The sequence below is a fragment of the Clinocottus analis genome, unplaced genomic scaffold (genome assembly GCF_023055335.1).
Source record: "Clinocottus analis isolate CAN_PGR_092001 unplaced genomic scaffold, fCliAna1.0.p SCAF_1, whole genome shotgun sequence".
NCBI lineage: Eukaryota > Metazoa > Chordata > Actinopteri > Perciformes > Cottidae > Clinocottus > Clinocottus analis.
Window position 1 is genome coordinate 20,466,473 of NW_027175820.1, and position 22,977 is coordinate 20,489,449.

Here is a 22,977-nt window from a genome sequence, read left to right on the forward strand (position 1 = left end):
ACTAGAAACCGGCTTTTTCGGGGGAGGTGAGGTTTTTACCTTAGGAGTGCTCGCGTCTTCTTGTCCATACTCTTGGGGTCTTCTATGCACTTGTCGTTTTTCTCCCTAGGGTGGGACATGTCTGCGTATGAAAGACACAAGGCTATTATCAAAGAGAGCTACACAGAGCAGCCACACACACAAACACACACACATGACAAGTCACACAAGCCTCAGAAGAAAGCAACCTTTGTTTTGGGGTTTTACTTTGAAGATCTATAGAAAAGGAAAACAACAATGCTTCATTTATTCTATTTTCCACTCCCGGCCTCTTATAAGGAATGGAATGAAGAAAAAAAAACAAGAAAAAAAAAACATGCAGACTTCAGAAATTGTTTATTAAGGACTTGAGATCTGATGCGGTTTCAAATTAGCATGAAGGCAACCGGCGATATTTTCAAAGCTTGCTCCGTTTGAATCTCTTGACGGATATTTATAGCCGAAACAATAGGACGCAAACACACAGGAATATATACTTTTTGAGATATTTTTCCCTGACTGCTTGTTTACCAAGTCGTCAGTGAGAAAAGTTAAGTTGAACGTAGCTATATTTTCCCGGCAGCTCTGAGAAGGGGGGGGGGGAAGAGAGAGGGGAGAAGAGAGGAAAAGAGGGAACTTTGGAGAAAAGAAAAATGGCTGCAGTTATCAAAAGGACTCGGCACATCTCTTAAGGTTTCTTTCAGAGTATTTGAAGGCGCTGAGGGAGGGGGCCCTCTCTTAGCTCTGTCACTCCCCCCCCCATCATTAAAAATGAACCCCATTGAGTGGGGAGAGATGGAGCGACGCCGAGACTGCGAGGAACAAAGCTCTGACAGGCCTGAAGCAGCCGCCTTTCTGCATGACAACATACACATCTCTGGGTGAGCTGACAGCAGGCAACACAAGGGGGACCCCCAAAACGCCCTCTCTTCTCCCCTTCCCCGCCCACCGCGTTAACATCAGCTTTACCTGCCGCACCCTGCGTGCAACTCCTCCACCGCTGGCTGGAGTCGGGAGCCACCGACAGCTTGACCCGCAACGTCTTGCTGCTGCTGGGAGAATGGTTGACGGAGGCGTCCACGACCTCATAGATGGTGTGGAGCAGGCTGGTGATGTCCTGCAGGACGGAGGGGGTGGAGGAGATTGCTCACACGACATCCATTTGAGAGCAAACATTTTATTGATGCTTATTAATCAGAAAATACAGAAAATAGGGCACATAGAAGACTATTTGTATCACCCTACGGTTTGAATTCAATATTCCGCGGCTTTGTGCGTTACAACTCTGTATCATAAGTCTCATGCTAGCTAGGAATTTTAAGAAGTGACTCCGTGAACAGAGAACAGAGAACTCTCACTGATGTCAGTTGTTTTAGTTCAGCTTTCCAAGTTGAAGCCATCAGACACGGTGTAAAGACAAGTTATAAATTCATGAAAAGAAACGTCTTGGCGGCAGCAGAGGAGGCTGACTGAGATGGCAGGCCTGGTGCGCGTCGTGTTCCAGCTGTGCGAGCGCGACACTTTTTCTATTTAATTCCTTGGTGTCTCTTAAATGACTGAAATTACATCTGCATACCGAGCAACTTCTGTCTCCACCTTTCCAATGAATGCACAAAAGCATGTGTACATAAACTCGGCCACACATAAGCACAGAGTCGCATTTTTTTTTTTTAAAAAGGGGGATGCCACGCTGATTTCAGAAAGAGGTAACGGGCCATATTTGGACAGCTTCATTTGCACATGAAGTAATGCGGCCTCTTGTGGCTGTTTAGAAGCTAGATTTTTGCATTGATGAGTGTTTTTGTGCACCACAGTGAGATAATGACTCCCTGTTGGGTGCTAGCAAGTGTGCGAGATCTTTTCAGAGCAAACCAGAATCCTAATTGTCCTTTAAAAATGCCACCTGCAAGTGATGAGAAATGAAATATCTCGTACAGTATCTCAAAGCTCATTAGTGTTTTACTTTGGATGGTAACAGTTTCCCCATAAAAGCACCTTTGACGGAACTGCTGAGAATTAAGTCGACGCCACACAAAGACTCCAAAGGCATCATTTTCATTTTGAATCAGAAGAAAAAGGACTACTATGAATTCTTCAGGGACCGGTTCCACATACGGCTTTCAGACATAGACGCACTGTAAGAAAAAAAGTCAAATGAAATGAAATAAAAGCTTCCTGTGTCATTTTTGGTTTCCTTCTCTCTTTTTTTTATTTGCGTGAAAAAGAAAAAAAGTTGCAGAAGAAAGCTTTTCTCTCCCCCTTCCAACCGCCGTCTGCTGTCTCATGAGCCATGGAGCCACAGGCAATGCCAAAAAAACTGCGCAGCCAACCGCACTGAGGACAGCTCAAGTCTCTTTGCGCCGTTTCAAGTTGTTCTCAAAAAACACGGGCCTTTCTGGATGTTCCCTCAGATCTGTACCAGGCAGACGTAAGCCACAAGGTACCTCGCAGGAGCGGAGACACGCAGACGTCGCTGCATTTGGTTATTAGTAGTGAGAATGGGTTTGAGGCTTGTGACTTCCATCCGCTTTTTTTTTTTTTTTTTTTTTTTTTTGGGGTGTGGCGATACCAGAATAGAGCAGAATTTAAAATTTACAGGGAAAGTTATTTATCCCATCTCACACCCAAAAGGGGGGTTTTGTCGCTGTAAGATGCTGACCAGAAGCATTTTGCCACAATTGCAATATGGGGCCAGATAAATGTCTTCATTTTATGTGATAGTACCTTTTAAAAGGGATTCGTACTACAGCTACTCCATGGTGTTTGAGCAATTTAATGGTTGTTCATTACATCCTTTTTATTAGTTCATTTAATAGTTCACCCGCACCCCTAGGTAAATCAAGATTATTACCTCTCTGGTGACTTTGCCATTGTTGTCGAAGTCGTAGAGGGTGAAGGTCCACTCCTGTCGGTTATCCTCCTCCACGGAGACGGCACACTCCAACTCCTTAAAACAGAGCAGCACAGAACTATCAGTATCATTCGCCGTGTACACGCGTGTGTATGAGTGTGTTTTTGCCATTGCCCTAGTTTCATCCGGAGGGGAGGTAATAAACGTCCTGTTCGGTGTCGACACTCACTTCAAACTGGAGCTGTTTCTGTGGCCCTGCGGGGGATTGGCTGTCCCTCGCCTGCATCTTCCCCTCCACACAGCAGCTGTCTGTCTTCTCTGGGGGTAAAGCCACTGCAGTCACACATGCACACACACACACACACACACACACACACACACACACACACACAGAGACAGAGAGACACACACACGCACAAAGATAAAAGAGAGAGCCTGAGGATGGAAACGTTGGGCGCAGTCATAACCTGAGGATATGTCGTCGCCTTCAAGTGTTCCTTGTAAGCTCCTACTTCCGAGTTTGGCAGCTGCAATTAAGATGTGTCGCATATTCAAGTGCTCCTGGTTGGAAATAAACCCACACAGCCAAACTCCTCAGTTTTTGTCTCCCTGCTATTATTCTAAAATCTGTATTTTAATATTAAAAAAAAAGGTTTGCTAGTTAAGTGGCAGCACAGGCGCTGTTGTGTTTAGCATAAGTAATGCGTACAGAGTGTCACTGACATTAAAATGTTGTTTGGTTGTGCAAATGCACTGAGCTGTAAGGTGTATTTACGGTATTTCTAATAATACTCAAAAGGACAGAAAGTGTAAGACCAGTGTGGCTCAAAATGTGCTCTTTGGAGCTAATTGACCTCAATTGGTCTTCAAGTTGCTTCTGCCAGTCCTGAAAACACACGTGTGGCAACAGCTTTGGATTATTTTGCATGTTTTGCATGTCAGGTAGCGAGATCTTTATTGCATCATTCCAGAGAGCCAAAGTACTATTGAAACAAAACACTGATATCAAGACGGGAACTGGAACACCCGAGATGTCAATCCAATAGAAACAGGAAAACATTTTGAAACGGTGACAGAATTATTTCTCCAATGGCGAAAGCGCTTCCATCAACCACGAATGTAATAACAGTTTTTCAGCTCTTAGCTGCAGTATATATTTAACCCAAGGGGTTCACGCTGAGCGGTGGTGTCAAACATAAAAAACTGAATGACATAACATGTCTTAAACATGATAGAACTATTTGTGTATATACATGGCGGATTGGAAACAGCATATGAACATGAAAAGGCCCACGGGGCACCCATGGGAGCTTTAAGGAATGACATTCACCGTAAATTACCATCCAGACATGCAGTAAAGGCAGAAAGTCCAGCGGGAGAACTAATCCATCATATGCACTTAAGCTGATGCTCAGATCCACCTGTGTGGAGTCTGACAACATGTACTGTAGCATACAAGTCAATCACTGTTTCCCTGTATTACAATTTACGACAACGATTTCCCAGACAGGATTCATTGACAAATGTTAATACTCCTTTTAACACTAAATCAACAAGCCTAAAGACGGAAAGTTTGCATCGACGCTGGGATTTTCACAGCCCTACTCTGTTGGGAAATCAGCGAGCACATGTTCCTCTATAGGCTGAGCGAATCATTGGAACTAGGTCACACGGGGGTTAATTCAACATTAAGCTAACGTCTGTGACCACAGTTAATGGTGGTCTTTTTGTTTGTGTGTGTGTCTGGTTCGATATATTAGTTTCAGCGTTGGATGCTGACCCAGACCCGGTGCTACCAGATATCCTTCTCCGCTTTGAAAACCAGCCTTTGTTTGAGACATGAGGCTGCAGGAAACACACGACATGTAAACAGAGATTTGCGAGGCGTACACGGCGGCTCCTTCGCCAGTTGCTTCATCCTCATACATACACGTTTGTTTTTTTTGCAGAGGATTGTCACAGCAAGCCTCTACTCAGCCACAGCCACTCTATGTTTTTACCTCTAGTCATTTCGCTTTGCATGAGCATCAGTTCCGCTCCCCTCATCCAATCACAGTCCTGCGGGCTGCACACACACCCATAGACCCACACAGACCACTCCCCTCTCTCTCTCTCTCTCTGTCTCTCTCTCTCTCTCTCTCTCTCTCTCTCTCTCTCTCTCTCTCTCTCCACCCTCCCCTGCTCCTTTCTGCTCTGCCACACTTTGAAGTTCCGTTCTCAAACCTTTTGGAAGAAGATCAGACCGGCTGTAAAACAGAATCACTAATTAATTAAGCCAAGTCAAATCTGAAACACTGTTTGTTTGCTCGCCAACGGAGCAGACACAACAGCCCAATTTCTTTCCTCCTGATCCAAAGCAGATCAAAGCGGACCTGTCTCATCCCTGGGTAGGGGAAAATGCCAGAAATGAAAGGCATCATCCCAGGGAGCTTTTACCAACTTTTTGGAGAGGAGCAGCATTTGGGGTCCCGCTGTTTGATCATCGGAGGTGCTCAAAGGGAACATTGTGTGCGAGGGCAAATCTGTTCCGTAGCAGGCTCAATATGGTGGTGAGATGCTTATCTCGGAGCTAATGAAATGCCGGGAGGAGTAACAGTAATCTGCTATCACCCTCTTCTCCTCTCCCGCCCCCCCGCCCTCCGCCCCCTCCCACCACCACAGACATAAGCCGACTCTTTATGAGAGGAGCTGAGCCAGGGGATTGGCTGCACATCAGATCTGAGGGGCAAGACGAGGGCAGCCGAGGCAGGCACCCTCCAAGCAAAGCCTGTTTTTGCAGTAGCCATGCAACACACACGTGCATGCATTCACTCGTGCACAGAAACGGAGGCATGTCCGGAGATCCAATCCCTCCCAGCGTAGCTAGTGCGACTGCAATGCACGCGACTGGGTCTGACCCGCTCATTGTACATTGAGACAGCTCAGTGCTAAGCACTGAAAGTGTTTTGGGGTGGCCTTCCAGGTGATCGCGACATTGTCTCGTCCTTCAGAGGTGAAGTTTTCATTGGCGAAGCCCTTAATCATCCAGCGGTCTTGTTAAGCTACTATGTGCTGGGTAGCGCAGATGTGAACAAAGCTAATCTGAAACAAGGTGCCGATGGAGAGTTTCTTCAGCAAACTTTCTCTGCTTAACAAAAGGTTAAAACGAACTTAATAAAAAGCCCATGTAGGAGATTCTTCTTACATGCCGGCAGTAACGATGTAAAGTAACCTAAAGACACTTTCATCATTGAGCCCTTCTTCCCTCCTTTGTAATTTTTGCAGGCAAGTTCTTTTTTTAATACCAAGTGCTTCCTTAAAGCCAGAGGAAAGACAGCTTTTATGTGTGTTGGTTGTCTTATCTCTGCTCTCACTGTTTTCTCTCTCATTTTCACCTAACTTGTTCTTATTACATGTATGGACAGCGGCTCAGATCACCGCACTAAACGCAGTTTGTTTTCATTAGAGGACATTAACGCAGTAGTTTTGGGGGGCAAAAAAGTGTCACTATTTTCCTGAGGGTGAATGTGACAAACAGCTTGCTGGTGTGAATAAAACATTTTTAAAAAAAGATCAGTTGATTAACCTGAACTACTAAAATATACACTGCAAAGTATGGGAAGCAAAACGGTGTCACATTCTTCCTGACTGAGACCTAATTTTAGTCCACAGGTATTCATTGCTCCACTAACAAACATGACAGTTGCGTCTATGAGCCAGCTGACACTGAAGGAGTTAGTAAATTAAACATGATGTATTGACTTCTTTAGATGCCTGTTATGGAAATATACACAGTCTTGTATGAGTATGTTTTTATTGACGCAAATCATTTGGGCCTTGTTCCAATTAGCAACATCTGTCTTGCCCAATAAAAGCAAATCATTTCATAATCCATTTATCAGTTGTGTTGTCTTGTCTCTCTATTTAGTCTATTTCACAGTAAAGCAGAGCTGAAATAAAGGTTGTTTTTTTTTTGCCACTCTTCTAAGTCCTCGTTCAACTCTCTATTTCTGCCTACACCTCACGTCCGATCCCGTCTTTAAATGGGAGGGAGAGACTTTCTCCTCCTGGAGCTCTTAATCCAGGATCACATCACAAAACATGAAGGAATTGAGGCACTTTGCAGAGCACCACTGGGGGAGGGGTGGATGAAAGATGGAGGATGTGGAGAGGCAGGAGGGAAAGTAAAGAGGACCTCATCAGCACATTGTTGGGGTTTAGAGAATGGGTGTGGAGGATAGTAGGGGGGCGGGGGTGGAAGAACCACACAAGTACCTGGAGGGCTATTACAAACTGTTTTTTTGCGGGTTTACATTCAAATCTAAATAAAGGGGATGAAAATCAGTGGAAGTGCTGGTGTAGCTTTTGGTGATGGGCCTACCTTCCAAACGGTAGTGTTCATCACCGATCCTCTGCGCACATGCTTCATCAATGGCCTCCTGGAAAGAGAAATACACAGAACAAGACACATAAATCACTGTTTCAAGTCATATAATGGCGAAGCATCATATTTTTGTCACGTAAAAACAAACTTCTTTAACGATGCAAATCCACAGCACAGCTTTCCAACACACGCTGACATGCCGGAATCAAAATTACAGCGTTTATACATCTATATATGAACAACGTTTGACAACTGTGCTTTGAGTTTAAACAGCAGCGGAAAGTTTAGGAGGATGGTAATTGCAGGACTGAAGCAAACTGAGCATTAAGACTGCCAGTCAGAATTGAGACGATGAAGGAAGCGTCTAAATCGCAGCCGTCGGCCCTGCAGGATTCTGAGAAGAGGGCTGGTAGTAGGGTTATTTTGGTGGCGGGCTATCATTGCAGCGATGTGTTCAGAGACTTGTTTTTATCCAGGACTGTTTTCACCCGCACCCCCTCTCCTGGTAGGCCTGTCTGTTAGTGCATACCGCAGAGGCTGGAGGGACATGCGATCCCCGGGCTTCACTATGGAAAAGTCCGGCTCAGGTGTCCATGTGGCATTGCAGTCACCTGGCCCGAAAAACCATTACTCAGGGGGTTGAGACTGTTCACACAAAGTCAAACTCGTTCACACGCACACACTCAACCCCGTCCCTGGCGTAATTTCAAAGTTAAAAAAAACAACCAAAAAAAAAACATTTGCATCATTCCAGATAAATTGCTAACAGACTCTGCTGAGAGATTCCTATCAAGAGGAGATGATTAACCTTAATAATAAATCATTAATTTCATACAATCCTTGGACATGAGTGTAAGATTATGGGTGTTTATTGTGCACACTTTGGTGTGTGTGAGTGTGTGTGCGTGTGTGTGTGTGAGTCAGAGGCGAGGCTGTCAGCATGAGAGGGGATTTCTGTGTAATCCAGAGAGGTAGAAGGTCAGATGGTGTGATCCTACCCTCCTCAGACTAGTGCCGGCCGGGCTGCAGCGCTCTGGGTGGCCTCAGGAAGAAAATACAGTGAACCCATGAGACTTAACTGGCTGGCTGTCGGACTGATGCCCCAAAGCAGGGACCCGGGATGAACCCGTGTTTGTGGTTGGTATGAACGGGTCAACACACGTTCTGATCCTGCTGGGCCCGAGCTGGTTGTAATGGGGTCCGCGCAGCTTTGGTATGATGAAGGGGAAATCAGTTGTAAACTTTCTGTATGCAGGCAATTAAGGGTATAAATACAGTATAAACTGTCCAAAAGCTCAAGGTATTTTTGACCAGGTGAATATAAAAGGTATGGATTGTATGTGATTGCATTCATTCTCAGCCAGCTAAATTCAATTCATGCTTGGGACTACTTATCGAGCACAGCCAAATCGTTTAACACAGTCCATCTCTATGTATCATTTGCAATCAGCAATTAATTTATGTAAAATGAAAGATGAGAAAGCTGACTACTTCTTTATGGCGATAAAAAAAAATTTAAAAAAATCAGACGATGATTTTGTGTCTGCTACGAAGTATCAGTTAAGCTTTTGTTCAGAGTTGTGTGACGTGTACTCAAGTGTGCTGAAAAACAATTCAACCTGCGTTGGCCCCGTTCACCCGAGACGGCTGTCACAGGTTAATTATGGGTTGTCGTCGTTAGCAGAGACTACAGTCTGCCGCAGTTATATATTTCACTGCTAAACCATAGAATTATTCGGAACGACATCACATAATTACTAGGCAAAGTTTCTGTAAGTTTAATTTAGTTGTCTGTTCTGTCCATAAACACGCTCGTCCTCTCCGCCTCAAATTGAACCCAGGTCAGGAGGATGGACCTGACGGAGGGTTGGTGGGGCACATTGACCAGTTCAGACGGATCCTAGAGATGAGCATGTCCATCGGGAATGAGGTATCACACTGTGGTCATGTCCACACCGGACGTCTGTCGTCTGTTTCCACGTAGCCTCACAGAAAAAATGAAATCCCTCCACAATCAACATCTCTCCAATTGCACACACGTAAAGACACGTAAAGACACGTACGACACGATACAGCAGCTCGACGTGACTGTTCTGCTTTTTTGATGAACGATCCAAAAATGATTGAGGGGTTAACCAGGAACGTGAGAAAAAGAGGGAAGAGGAATGTGCTAATTGGTTGTTGTCTGTTGTGATGGATGAGAGTCGTATTATTAGTGCGTGCTGGGGTTACTCTAGGGATTTGCTCTGGTCAGTGTAAAAAAGAAAAACATGCTATGCTTTTTCTTTTTTACACCACTCACAGACACACAACTAAGTCTGCATGCGTTTCATCAACATAAAAGAGAATATTTGTTTGAGTCTTTGTTCTCAGCCGCTATGGTGATACATCTCTGAACCAAAGACTGCATCCGTCTCCCCGGATAGTCGCTATGCTCATCCTTACAATCTGTCGTGATGCAGCCTCTAAAGAGCACTTCCAGACTGGCTGACCCGATGACACTACCACTTTTGAGCTCAGCGCTTTGGATTCCAGCTTCGGCAGTGATTGATGTGATTGTCCGGTGCCAAAAAAAATAACAAACATAACATGTAGTTCTAAAAAATAAGGAGTGTTTCTTCCTGTGTTCCCCCATCAGCCAATTAGTAACACGAACAGTGAGGCACATTTCTCTGCCCTGCTCCAAAAAAAGGATGATTTTAATGACAGAAGTAACATTTCTGACCACACTATTTAGACCTACAAGAAAGAGATCTTGGAGGTGCGGTGGAGTTAATCTTCTTAACCCCACCTGTAACTTGAATGACACATCTTACAGTTCACTCAGTCCCACTAAGGAAGGATTGACGCCAGAACTCCTGGTCATATTACTAAGATGCCTCTGTCCCTTCTCTTCAGCAAAGGTCTTCACTTCACTCAGTAAATGACCAAACAATCTCCTTTTATGTATTTTGTTGTTGTAACAAACACAGGTTCTACAGCCTCCATCTTCCTTTGAGCTTCATCTTTTTTGTCTCACAGACTCAACCAAAATATACAAAAGCCCGTTGGAAATGTTGTTGTGCTAAAACCGACTAGACTTTTGTAAAAAAAATAATAATAATAATAATAAAAAAACACAACAAAGCATCATGTTTTGAAAAAGCATTAAATATTGTAAAACCATCTTCAATACACCCATCAGCGGTTCCTGTATACAAAGCAAATTTGAAGACAATATTAAAGCGACATCAAAAGACTGAAAAACAGTTTTTTAAGCTGCAGTGGTATACACAGAAGAAGAAGCAACAGAAGTAGCAGACAGTGACAGTAGTAGCGACAATATAGTCGCATGTAAAAGCTAGTGTTGGACAAAATAGTAAGTCAGTCCATTTTGTTAAGCCAAAGAGGATAAAAGCTTGAACTATCTTCCTTCAGTTTCATTTGAAATGAAAGAGCTCAAAGTGGATTTGGCTAAAACTGCGATGCCGGATATCCCTCTCCAAAGAGATTTCTACACTAATGAGCAACTGATGCAACATTTGAAAACACTTAGTGGATCTAAAAAAAACGTGTCCCACCAACTCCTAGCACACATTGCATACGTGCGAATAACCATTGATACAGTAAAGACCAAAGAGCCATCAATCGCTTTTGGTGCAGTAACGAGCTCGTGATGGGCTTCTCTTGAGACTCTTACTTAAGGGTCAGAGGTCATTGTGGGGGAGCATTTCCAGAAGCCACCCCTCCCCCTACCACACAGTTTAAACAATGAAATGATAAAAAGGTGGTAACCTTCAATATTACTGCTCTCAAATCAACACTATTTGACTGAAAAGTATTGCTGATTAATCACGTTACACATTGACAGTTGTCGAGTTTGCACACGTGTAGCTGCTTGTCTCTGTGGCTTGAGGTCCAAACTCTTATCAAATCTACAGCCCGGTGTCACTTCTCCTCGTCTGTGCCGGTCAGAGGTCAGTGCTGGCTTCAGGGCACAAACTAAGCATCCTTCTACTGCACCTGGGACCGGCGAAAACAAATTTCCAGACATGATGTTAAATGTTCTGTGGAGACCGCTGGATAGAGCGTTCTGCTTTTATCAGCAGCCAGGTCTTTCACAGCTTCTTTATGGCTTTTAGGACAGGGGATTGTACGGCCCCTGTGCGTTTTAAACTCGTTCAAGCCCCTCCACATGTAGTGATTTATTACTGGGCTGTAACACAGAACACAGTGTGCCTGCACCAGTACAGCATCCCATCTGCATTACTCGCCGACCTAAAGGCCTGTTTGGTTTGGCCACTGGAACTATTTGTCAAACCTCGTCAATGCCCACGTCATGAATGTGGATAAACCACAGACAGATTAGCATATATAAGAATAACACTATTGACTGAACAAACACTTTAACAAGTTGCTTTTTTAAGAATGGTGACCAACCTTCTCCCCTCTGCATGTTTTCCTTACTGATGGAGATGTCAGCTCTAAAACATTATCATGAGGAATGCTTTAGGCTTTTGATTGATTAATGTCAACTACAGAAAATTCAGAATCAATAATAGTTTGGTTAAACTCCATTATAGAGCAACCATATTAATAAAGAGTAACGCAGGAGGCAGCACTTGAACTTACTCCAGATCACGTTTGTCTATAATAATTGATATGGTTTTCACAAACTTTTTAACAAGCATTAGACTTCAGTATTTACCTCAACATTAGAGCACAGAACAAAATCACTGTTAAACTTCGATAAATAGGCAACGTAATTAACATAGCAAACACCTCTTCCATGTGGTCTAACTTGGTGTTGCCAAAGAAATATATGCAGTCTCAAGATTTGGTGAATGGGCAAGAAATGATACAGTGAATAAAATAAACAGACATATTTATAGTCACTCATCAACGTGCATTTAGGATGGAATAGAAGAAGCCTGACTTAATGTCAACATTATTACTTAAAAGTCAAACGCGACAGCCCTGAAAAGGTAGCTAACCTAACAGATGTAAAAAGCTCCATGTTGTCAGCAGTTTGAATCCCAATATTTTCTTTAAAAAAAATGCAATAATGTTAAATCACCCAATTTGTCCAATGGCGGCTAACCTTGTTCCGCACGAATGAATGAATGCTTTTGTTATTTTTCATTTCAAGCGCCATTATGTATGGTGATGAAAAAGCGAAAGAGAACGTGAAAACGACAGAGAGCGACTGCTGGCACAGAGCACACTTGGCGAGATAAGGCAGAAAGTATCCTTGAGCGTCATCTTTACTCTGGCACTGCAGACATGGACCCACTGGGCCAATTTCTTTTTTTTTTCCTCCTGCTATGAGCAAGCAAAAGGGTACATTAAAGTGCAAGTACTATGTACTTGTATGTGATTGTGGGAAAGTCCCACAAGGCCTCTTGGTCTCTACGCTGTCTGCCTCCGCGACCCACCACACAGGCTGACAATTTATGCGGCCCACGACAGCTCCCCCTGATCGCGCGCCAGGGCTCAGTGGAGGCAGGCCTCTCGAGCAATGGCAGTGCTACTGGCACTCCATCAAAACCCTGGAAAAATCTCATTAGGACTGCGCCTGGGTGCCTCCTGCTCTGTGCTCGACCCATAGCAAGAAAACACCTTCAGGACTGCCACGCTTGGAGCAGCGATGCAGACATGAAGTGGGGAGAAACACACACATGAAAAGGCCATTTAGCAAAGTGGGCTCGACAGGCAAAGTGAGGGAAACGAGGTTGAACGTGGGAATATGTGCTTCGTGTCTGCCTTCCCCTGGGCCTTTGCAAACGGTTGAGGTCGCTGACATTCACATAAATGCCACCCAACACCGGAGAGTGTGAAACAGAGCACTACAAAAAGTAAGACGTGATTATTCACACACGTGCCATATTTAACACAGTGATAACACACACAGAGGACTACAGGTCGGATCGTATCATGAAATACAAAAGTGACTGTCCTCGTACCAGGCATGTTCAATACACTTAACTTGTCATCATGTCTTTGTGCATTGCTGCACTTGGCAAACACAATTATTTTTGACGGATTCTGTCTCGGCTGGATAACAGCCATAAGCTGAAGTTTAAGAATTACTAATGGGGAAAACAGCTGTATCGCATGGGACTTTTCAAAGTCTCTAGTGCAGACACACAGCCCCCATGTTGAAAGCCGAGAAGTAAAACATCAACGACAAAAAAAGACTTGCATTAGTTTTTAGAGCTGCAAATTAGCTTATAGGTGTAGTGTTACTGGCAGAGGACCTCAAGAGAGGAAATACCCATCCCTCTCCACTAACCCAAAGAGTAAACTGAGATACACCGGAGGCAGTTTCAAAGGACCGAGCACGACTCCTGGAATCTGGAGCAGTGCCTATCCTGCAATGTGCGGTACGTGTGGTGGCGGTGTTGCAGGAGGAGGGAAACGAGAAAAAAAACTAAACTAAACGGACCACCAGTCATTAGTCTATACCTGGGTCCAGTTGTTGTTTTTGTTGCAGTTCTTCACGCAGGAGTGCTCCTCACCTTCCACTGGCATTAAACAGCCTCTTTCAAAGCTCCACGTCGCAGTAAAACACGACGCCCTGAGATGGAGCCAAGATAGAGAGTGTTGATGTGAGGTAGTGAAGCGCTGCTCTGCCTCGGAGTGAGGCTTCAAAGGGGATCGGTTTTCACACATGAAATAAAGATCTCAGATAATCATATAGCATAGCAAAGCTGACGCGAGACGGTGCCATTTATGGAGGGAGGGGAGACGAGGCCAATTTTCATACAACACCTTCAGACTGAGAGCCTCGGCAAATTAATCTCTCTGCATTTCTCTATAGCCAAACAAGATAAATCACTTTTCTTTTTTTTTAAACTGAGACTATCAGGCTCATCTTCACACGATGCATTGAGGTAGTATCATGCATTTGCTCTGGTAGAACAGATGCTTGGGTCTTCTGAAATGCCAGAGCTTTGAAACAACAAAAAAAAAACAAGCGAAAACGGATCTCAGGAGGAGTCGGCAGTGCCAAGAGGAAGTCAGATCTGCTGTGTTTTACAATGCAATTTTATGGCTTTGATAAGCAACTCAATGACTTTCCAGAGGTCACGGTCTGTAAATTGTTTGATGTTGAGCGCTTCACATGCACGATTCTCAAACCGTGAGCCATATGGTGGACGCTTTTAGTCCGAGGCACATTTCGGGCACACATTTTATTTTTCTGAATAAATATTGCACCGAGCTGAACAGTGATAGTTCAATATGCAAAAAAAAAGAGTAATTACGTGGTTAAAAAACACATTTTGGCCCCAAATGGACACAAAAACCTTCTCCACTGACACTCAAACACTGTGTTTGCCTTGATATTTCACCATCTCCAGAGAAAGGGCAAAACTTGAGTTGAGTTGACAACAAACTGGCGAAATTATTGGACAAGTAAGTCCTTTAACTTTGCCGACTGAAGAGGACTAACGTGTAATTTGACGTCTCAGAGGGAACATCAAAGACAGACACCTTCTCTCCAGACACCCTTCGGTCACGGCACACCCTCTTCTCTCCCAGCACACCAGGAAGGAAATTATAGCCGCAGAGTCAGAATCCATCACCAGGCGGGTTGGAGGAAGCTGCTCTATGATTAAAAGTGTGCATGGTCAGCAACACCGAGACTGGAGGGGTTTGAGCAGACATTACATGCCAGAGGGCTTACCGTGTTAGCTTTAGTTCACCACACAGGTCATGAAGAGATTCTGCGCACGTGCACGCGCACGTGCACGCGCACGCGCACACGGACCTGCATAGGAGGTGTGGTTCAGTAGACTCAAGGTACACATATATATTCAGTCGAATTATACTGTATGACAGTTCAAATTAACTCTCTGACCATGACCAGTGGCGGGCCGTGGGTTTTAGACCTAGTCCACGTCACAGGCGGACTGGGGGAAAAAGTGTCCCAGGAGTTACTGTCACAGACCGACCCACTCAATGCACGGTGCGTTCATACACGTGTGGACAGCAGACACCCGACCCGCGGAGCACCATGGCACCACCGCGAGCATGGAGGGAGGTCACGACGAGAAGAAAAGGAAGAAGAAAAAGGAGATGCTCCTGTTGAGCAATGTGGGCTGCTCTTACGTAAAGGAAGACAGGTGAATTGTGATTGGACAAAAATGCTGTAAACCAGGTCCAAAGCAAGCTGTATCGGAGGCCTGAAGGAGCAGGGGAACAGATGAAGGCAGCTGTGCTATGAGAAAATAAGCTAATAGGCAAAAATAATTAGACTATTAACTTTTAATTAATATATATATATATATATATATATATATATATATATATATATATATATATATATATATATATATATAGCGAGCTAGCTAGCTAGCTATAACTTTGTGGCTCTGTTTAGGCCACCAGAGAAGGCTTAAAAGGCCCTGACGGTCCGCCACATTGCCGAATAAGAGTGTGCGTGCGTGCGTGCGTGTGTGTACACATTCATGTGGATTCTTTACTTTTGATGCCTTTCTTTCGCCGAGCCATAGCGAACAGCCACCAGCCATCTCTCCACGTCAGATTAACATTGCAAACACTGCTGGTCACATTACCTCACCCACATCAAAGGCTGCCTCCTGAAAGGCTCAGTGGAATATTAGCAAAGATACAGCCTTCATCTCTTTGCTTCAGAAACATGCTGATCTGAAGTAATCTCCCTCTCCCTTTTTGTGTTTTATGTGTGAAGTTGGCCAACACTTTAATGACCCATTTACAAAACTTTTACACCTGCAAAGATAAGCTTTTACAACTCAGCCAGCCCCTCGGGCACTAAAACCTACCTGTAACTCAAGGTAACAGCCTTTATTAGCGTTTGCAAAATATGTAACCGCAGCAATTAACATGTATTGCACTGTTTATCTCAGAGAGAAGCAGAGGGAGAGGAGACAAGATGTCAAGACCAAGACTGTGAGCTGTATGATCACCCCTCCAGCGATTCAGAGACACCTGAAGATGAGAGGGCTTTCCTTTTCTACAAGAACAACATTGGGCCTCAATCACAAATATTCTCTTACCTTCTTTGAAATTCATTTGTGAAAAAAGGACAACACTACCTAAGATGCACAAGTGTGCCAGTAATTAGCAATAGTCTGCAAGCCCTGTAGCTGCCCACACCGCTGTACTCTTCACATTACATGAGAACAATACTATTACCGCTACCACATGCTAATCATCTTCAACCTGACTTATTGTCAACTTCTCGAGCTCGAAAGCAACACAGGTCGGCATTACGGTAACATGCGAGTCACCTCAACCACCTCTGTTTCTGTCCTTCGGTTTCCTTGGGAGTCAGAGAGTTAACAGGGAACCTGAGCGAGAGGTGAATCCTTCAAACACATTCTCCACCAGCCGATGAACTCCACTTTGGGACCTTGCATGGAAGCTATGGTTTGGAAGGGAATGGAGACAGCCTGTCGCTTGGCCTTGATTTACCGATGGTCTCCGCCTGCCAAGAGCAACAAATCACAACATTATGGGCCCTCTGGATTCAGAGTGAAGCTCAGGTCCAAAAAATGAGAAACAAGACCGGAGAGAAAGAGAAGAGAGGGGGAGTCATGTTCAAAATGACACACCTCATCTCCAAAAGCATGTGCGGTTAGTACAGCAACCGGATATCTCACCCTTCATGAACAAAATGAGTTCCTCTGGAACCTTTAAGTTCGTGGGCAAAAAGGACAGAGCTGTCCTGCTGAGGTGGCATGGGCTCACAGTGTGTGTGTGTGTGTGTGTGTGTGTGTGTGTGTGTCTCAGTCATTACTGCAAAATAGGATGGATTATACATTTTAGACTAGTTGGCAACATGCCTGCCTCCATGCATGTTGTCTTTGACAGCGAGTGTGCTGCACTGGGTCCAGAGGGTCTTAGTAATTAGTCAAAGCTGCCTTTGAGGAGACCGTCCTTCAGTCGTCTGGGTGGCTTCAGACGCCAGTCTCAAGTACTGCAAAGTGTGGGAGGAACAAGCTTTTAGCCAGGAAGTCTACCTCTAGGGCAGGAAGTAAGTATCAGTCACTTAAGTCTTTAACGCAGCCAAATGAGAAGAAACACCTCTGTGACTTGTCATATGAGAAGTTACAAGGAAATGATAAAAGAGGTTATATCTTAATTACTTGATTCAATTGTGTTTTTCAAAATTCAAAAGATTGCATTATCGACAAATAATGTGCTCACTTGTAAGTTACTTTGGAGAGAAGACAGTAGATTTATACAAATCCTAAAGTTCAAACCTATTTTTTTGGAATAGAAAGCAATAAAGTTCAGATTTAAAAGTCTTCTCTTTAATGTGGTTTTCATCCTGATCCAGCCAGGACATGTTAGATTACCAACTGAAATGCACTAATGTTTTTATTCATACTACTATCTGATCTACTGAACCGGTTGTGCAAGTTGTCAGGGTTGCATTGCGATTGCAATTCTGTAGTCTGTATGTGATCTCGCCACCAGACACACTGAGACGTCATAAAAGCTTCAAAACTTTACAGTTCCTCCAACATCTATAACAACCAGCATGTTTTTTTTCATCCAAAGCCAATTACTAAACCTCGTTATTGCAATCAACAGCAGAGCCCCATGTGTTAGGTGGCAGTTAGGAAAACCTCTGACGGTGCACGTTGACCAGATGTAACTGACCTCAACACCAAGGAGGCCATTCCTCCTCTGTGTCAATGCACACACACACAACACACACACACACACACACACACATCCATACCACATCTCACACACACACACATGCAGCATGTTTGAAGCAGACATCCTGCCAGCCACAAGCCACTACCTCTAACCAGCCCTCACATCTGACCTTTTAACTGTAGTTACCCAAAATCTCTGTAATTACACAGTGCGTTTCAACTTTGCAAGTAAACATCGCAGCAGAAATAGACACTTCAACTACTATATACAAGCGCACTGGTGCCAAGAGGACGGTTTCTATTCATAGCCGACTGGAATTAGTGGCTTGTGTCGCTGCTCACCATAATGAACTTGCACCAGAGTAAGTTACTCAATCGCAAACAGCGATTATTTATTCTTAAAAGGTGTTCATACACCATTTGAAGAACCATAAAGAATACACACAAATCAGGAACCAAAAAAAAAAACATAATAAAAAAGCACATCACTGTTTGCAGTGCTTCTCAACCAATAATCAGGTAGGCATTCACATTTTGAGGGATTGTTGTGAATGCTCTGATAAATAAATAATACTTTGTTTGTCACAAGTTTGGTTCTAGTTTTAACGGCGAGCACCTCGTGTTTGTCCAATGTGCTTTGGGTCCTGAAGATTTTTGATGCGTTCTGGGTTTTTTTCTCTTTCACTGACCCGCCGGAAAACCCTCTTCAGAAACGAGCGTGCGCGCATTGACTTTCTCCAAACACACTCAATAAAATCTTTTCTGAGGCATAATACCACCAATACAGACGATGTAATGTAAAAACCCTTCCCCAGTCTGAAATATGTAATTTTATTTCGAATATGCCATTTTTCTTCTTTTTTTTTTCTCCCAAAACCATCTGGCGCCCCCCCAAGAAATGATCTTGTGACCGAGAATGACTTCCAAAACCTTTGTGCAAGGATGTTGTTTTTTCAAACTTGAGCAAGTAACTGGGTGGGGGAGCGGTGTGTTTGACAGACAGGGGAAATGTTGCTTTTGGGAGCGCAGGGTTGGCCTGCTTCATTGAGCGTCTACAGGATAAGGTCCTCTTCAGGTTGCGGCACCTGTGGAGCATAAACACACCAGGAGAGGACAGCTTTCCTTTCAGCGGGGCCACTCCTCTGTTTAACTTTCCCTCCACCAAAAACATCCCCTAACAGACAATCCAGACCTCCTCCATCCCTGGCGCCACAGGAAGAGCTGAAGTGCCCTGGAACCTCCGTCTGTGGGAGGCACAATGCTCTCCCAGCTCTGTTTATCTAAATACACTTCCTCCATTCGCCCTACCTAAGGTGGCCTTAGAGCCCCGGCCACCGAAACTCTCAAACACGATCAGGATGAACACAACAGCGGGGCTCGTGGAAGCTGTGCAGTCCTTCGCTGGTGTTTCCCAATGACCAGTTTGAAAGAAAAACAAGTGGAAGGGAACCACGCTGGGGCTGTACGTCTGTTCACTGCGATAAATGTATTCACATATTAGGATAAACAAATGGGTAATGGGTAGTGATGTGCCTGTGCGCTTCATGGTACATGAGCGGGTGCATGCACGATTCTGTGCATACACGCGCTCTCATGAGAGCTCGATCGCGGTTTTATGTAGATGTTGATCACATTCCTATTCGAGAGCCACTTTGAGTGCTCAGTCAAATTATTCAGCACTTACTGCACGGGCCAGAGCGCAACCCGCAGGGGGACCTGATAAACAAACAAGAGAGAATTATTCGGGGTTTAAACACTTAAACACCCTCTTCAGCAGATCCTTTTAAGTGGATGATTAAAAATGGGCAGAGGAGCGCAGCGCCACCACAGGAGCCCCAGTCACCTCGAGTTTCTCTCAGTTGCACGCACGCACACATAGAACCTGTCAATCCCGAACCTATACCAGACTGTTCTTACATTCAGAAGTGTGGAAAGCATTATTTTGGGATGGAGCAGAAACACAAGAGAATTCATTTCTGTGTGCAGACTGATTGAGTCGTACATATACAAGTCATCTACTATATAAGAACAGTTACTCAATCAACTTTGGCAACGGATAAGAGTATCGATAAGGAACCGAAGCAATAGGCAGAATTGATATGAGTACTATTAATAAAATCATAACGATATCCTTCCCAAGTGATAGCTGTATATAAATACAAAATGGTACCCGTGCAAGGGCATGTTTTATGTAGTCTTACATTTAGCATTTCAGTCCATCAAAAGACATTATCTTTGGTGAAGTTTGATATAGTAAAAACAGCATGATAACTGACATATGGACTCTTTAATATTAATAAGATACAATAGATATTTTGGTTTGGGAATAGGATTGAAACCACACAAGTCATATCCATCAAATGAAAACCTATTCTTGACTTTTGCACACTTCTGATAATCCAATCTACCTGAATATCTCACATTAATCTATCGAAGGAATTATATGAAAAGTAAGTGCCTCGTTGTATAAGTCTTGGATCTACCACATATCACATGAAACTAGACATTATCTTGCTCTCATTTCAACCTTAATATTTCAGTTTCTATTTTTGGAGGGGTAAAGAACACTTTCCCGATGCTTTTCAAAGGGGCATCGGCAAGTCTAAAGTGCATGCACACGCTCGCAGCATTGACGAGAACCGCTCGCCGTCTCCAGGGACGTGAAGAAGAGTTTGGTTGAAACGTTAGTATATCCATTCATCCAGCAGCACAGGTTAACTGCAGTCAATGAACCGCGGCCTGAAAAGGCCCTCTGTGGACGATACGCTCGACTCCGTCTGCAGAGCCCTGAAGCCGTTTAGTCAAAGCGTTGCATGTCAAAATCACTTTAATGTCGACACTGCACATCCTCGGGTCCCCAGCAATACACCCGCATGCGTGAAGGATACACACACCGACACACAGAGAGAGATCCCTGGCTTTAGAGTTTGATTATCTGCACAGGGTATCACACTATATGTACTTGACGCTCGACACATGCTTTCAATCCGAGTCCACTGTCTAAAGCAAAAAGGAGAACTAAATAGCCAAACATCCTAAAAATACAACCATTTCTTAGAATTGTAAAATGAATGCCATCCTCAAGTGTGGAATAAAACCTGACAGCCTAAATGCATCTGTGAAGGGGCGGTGAGAGACACTTTGATCAACAGCTATCCGTATACCGAGCATATATTTGGGGAAACAAAGCAAAATCTCAGCCGCTAATCCTCGGAGATTTAGAGCACATTCCCCCAGAATCCTTTGATCTCTGGAGTGCATCCGGACAGCTGACTCCAGACTGCACACTCACATGCTCATGCGTGAACAGATTTGCACATACGCGAGCGTCATTTCCTTCATACCGTTAACATGACAAGTAACGTATTTTTAGTCCCAATGACACCATCGCGTAACAGTTGATTATTGCCATTACAAAACTTTCAGCATTTTATCGTACTTGTTAAAGAATTCGGGGACAACTGGACTGAACACATTTGAAACCTCATTCCATGATAAAATCGTGAAATAGTATGTGACGCGTAATATAGCCATTGTGAAAAAGATAGGAGAGGTAGAGAGGAGATGCTTTAGCACAAAAAAGGAGAAAAGAGGATAAACTTGATCAAGAGTCTAAATGCCAGCAGGGCTTTACCTTACTCTAAACCACCGTCATTCTCTCACAGAAAACCTTTCCGGAAGGCACCATTCACCGAAACCGAGAGTTGTCTGCTCTGCTTTGTCACACACGGAGAATCTCCTCGAGCGTTAAGTAATCTAGGTGACACATGATGCCGGATGTGACATTAACGCCAGTTGCACGTTGTCGACCCTCCCAGTCCCCCAGCTATACGTTGACGTCAGCCCAAGACCTCCACGCCATCTACTCATGGGAAAAATGAAAAAACAATCACAGAGCCCCTCTATGGCCAGGTGCTACCCCTTCCCCCCATATAGGCCGAGGCTTTTCTTCTCTTTAGAGTGTGGCTCCAAACTTTTTCTCCCAGCCTCTTCAAAGAGCAACAACAGGCCCCCGGTCCCTTGGGAGCACAGAGGGGGTAGAGCCCGGTGGGAGAGGGGGCATACGTCACACAGCACGCACAAGAGGCCAGCCGGTGGGAAAAGAAAAAGCACAGGGAGAGGACAGAAAGAAGGCGAGAAAGAGGAAGAGGAGTCTGCATTTGAAAGGTGCTTTCAGCTTCTAGAACAAGGGCCCTCGCTTTGTGGAAACGACAAGGAGAGAAAAAGCACAACAGCAGAAGCGAGAGACGAATGGGGCGCAGACCCTGCCATGTCTTTTATCAGACTTGGAGGCTGAGGGAATGTGGTTAAAAGCTTTAGGCCTACTTCCAAAAAAAAAAACCTTTCTACTTAAAAAAAAAAAAAAAAAAAAGGGAATCAAAGGGCTAGCAACCAACTGCGAGACAAGGGGGATGGTTGAGGGAGGGGGGGGTGCAGAAGTTTCACTGCGATTCACTTTTGAGTTGCATTCTGTCGTCAGACGTACCTTTGCTTTTAGTCTACGCTTCCAAACAAGTTGAGCTGAGGCTCAGTTTGAAAAAAAATATACATATATGAGCTTTGTGAGAGCAGCAGCTTGTGGGAGATTGGATGTGGCGTTTTATGACACAGAGGGCAGGGCCTCGAAGAGGAGGAGGGGCCATCAGTGTCACTCCTGACACTTCCTTGCATGGCCCACTTCAAATTCAGTCTCATTTCATCAACCACAACCAACACAGGGCCACAGGGTGAACGTAAGAAACAGATGGAGACCAGGAGGGGAAAGAGGAGGGGAGGGGAGAACCAGAGGAGGGGGAGGGGCCATTTTAAGAATTTTAACAAAAGGAGAACCTTGGGATGAATACGATTTTTTTGTCTTTTTTATTATTCTCGACATGCCAACATAATGGACTGCCAACATAATGTCAAGAGAAGCACCACGGGACAAATCAAATTCATAGGTAGATGTAGACGCCATGCTGTACACTGGGGAGAACGTGTGCCGTGACCTGGATCTCATGTGTTGAGACACACCTGCCCACACCACTCACTCACCGTCTGCCAAGTTTAAACAAGCTCCATCTGACTGCAGGACTCATGAATGGGTATCATGCCGTTGTCATTAAGATCTC

The 22,977-nt window shown here is 44.4% G+C and overlaps 1 protein-coding gene across 1 annotated transcript in view; it reads right to left on the reverse strand.

Annotated features, from left to right (window-relative positions):
* nkd1 (NKD inhibitor of WNT signaling pathway 1) overlaps window positions 1–22,977 on the reverse strand; it is a 29,359-nt gene that overhangs the window by 2,829 nt on the left and 3,553 nt on the right. The window contains exons 4-8 of the mRNA XM_068567857.1: window positions 7,230–7,287; window positions 3,099–3,202; window positions 2,870–2,965; window positions 988–1,135; window positions 40–121 (exon numbers count right to left, since the gene is read on the reverse strand). Of these exons, the coding sequence (XP_068423958.1) occupies window positions 40–121; window positions 988–1,135; window positions 2,870–2,965; window positions 3,099–3,202; window positions 7,230–7,287 (488 nt within the window). The remainder of the gene's footprint in view (window positions 1–39; window positions 122–987; window positions 1,136–2,869; window positions 2,966–3,098; window positions 3,203–7,229; window positions 7,288–22,977) is intronic.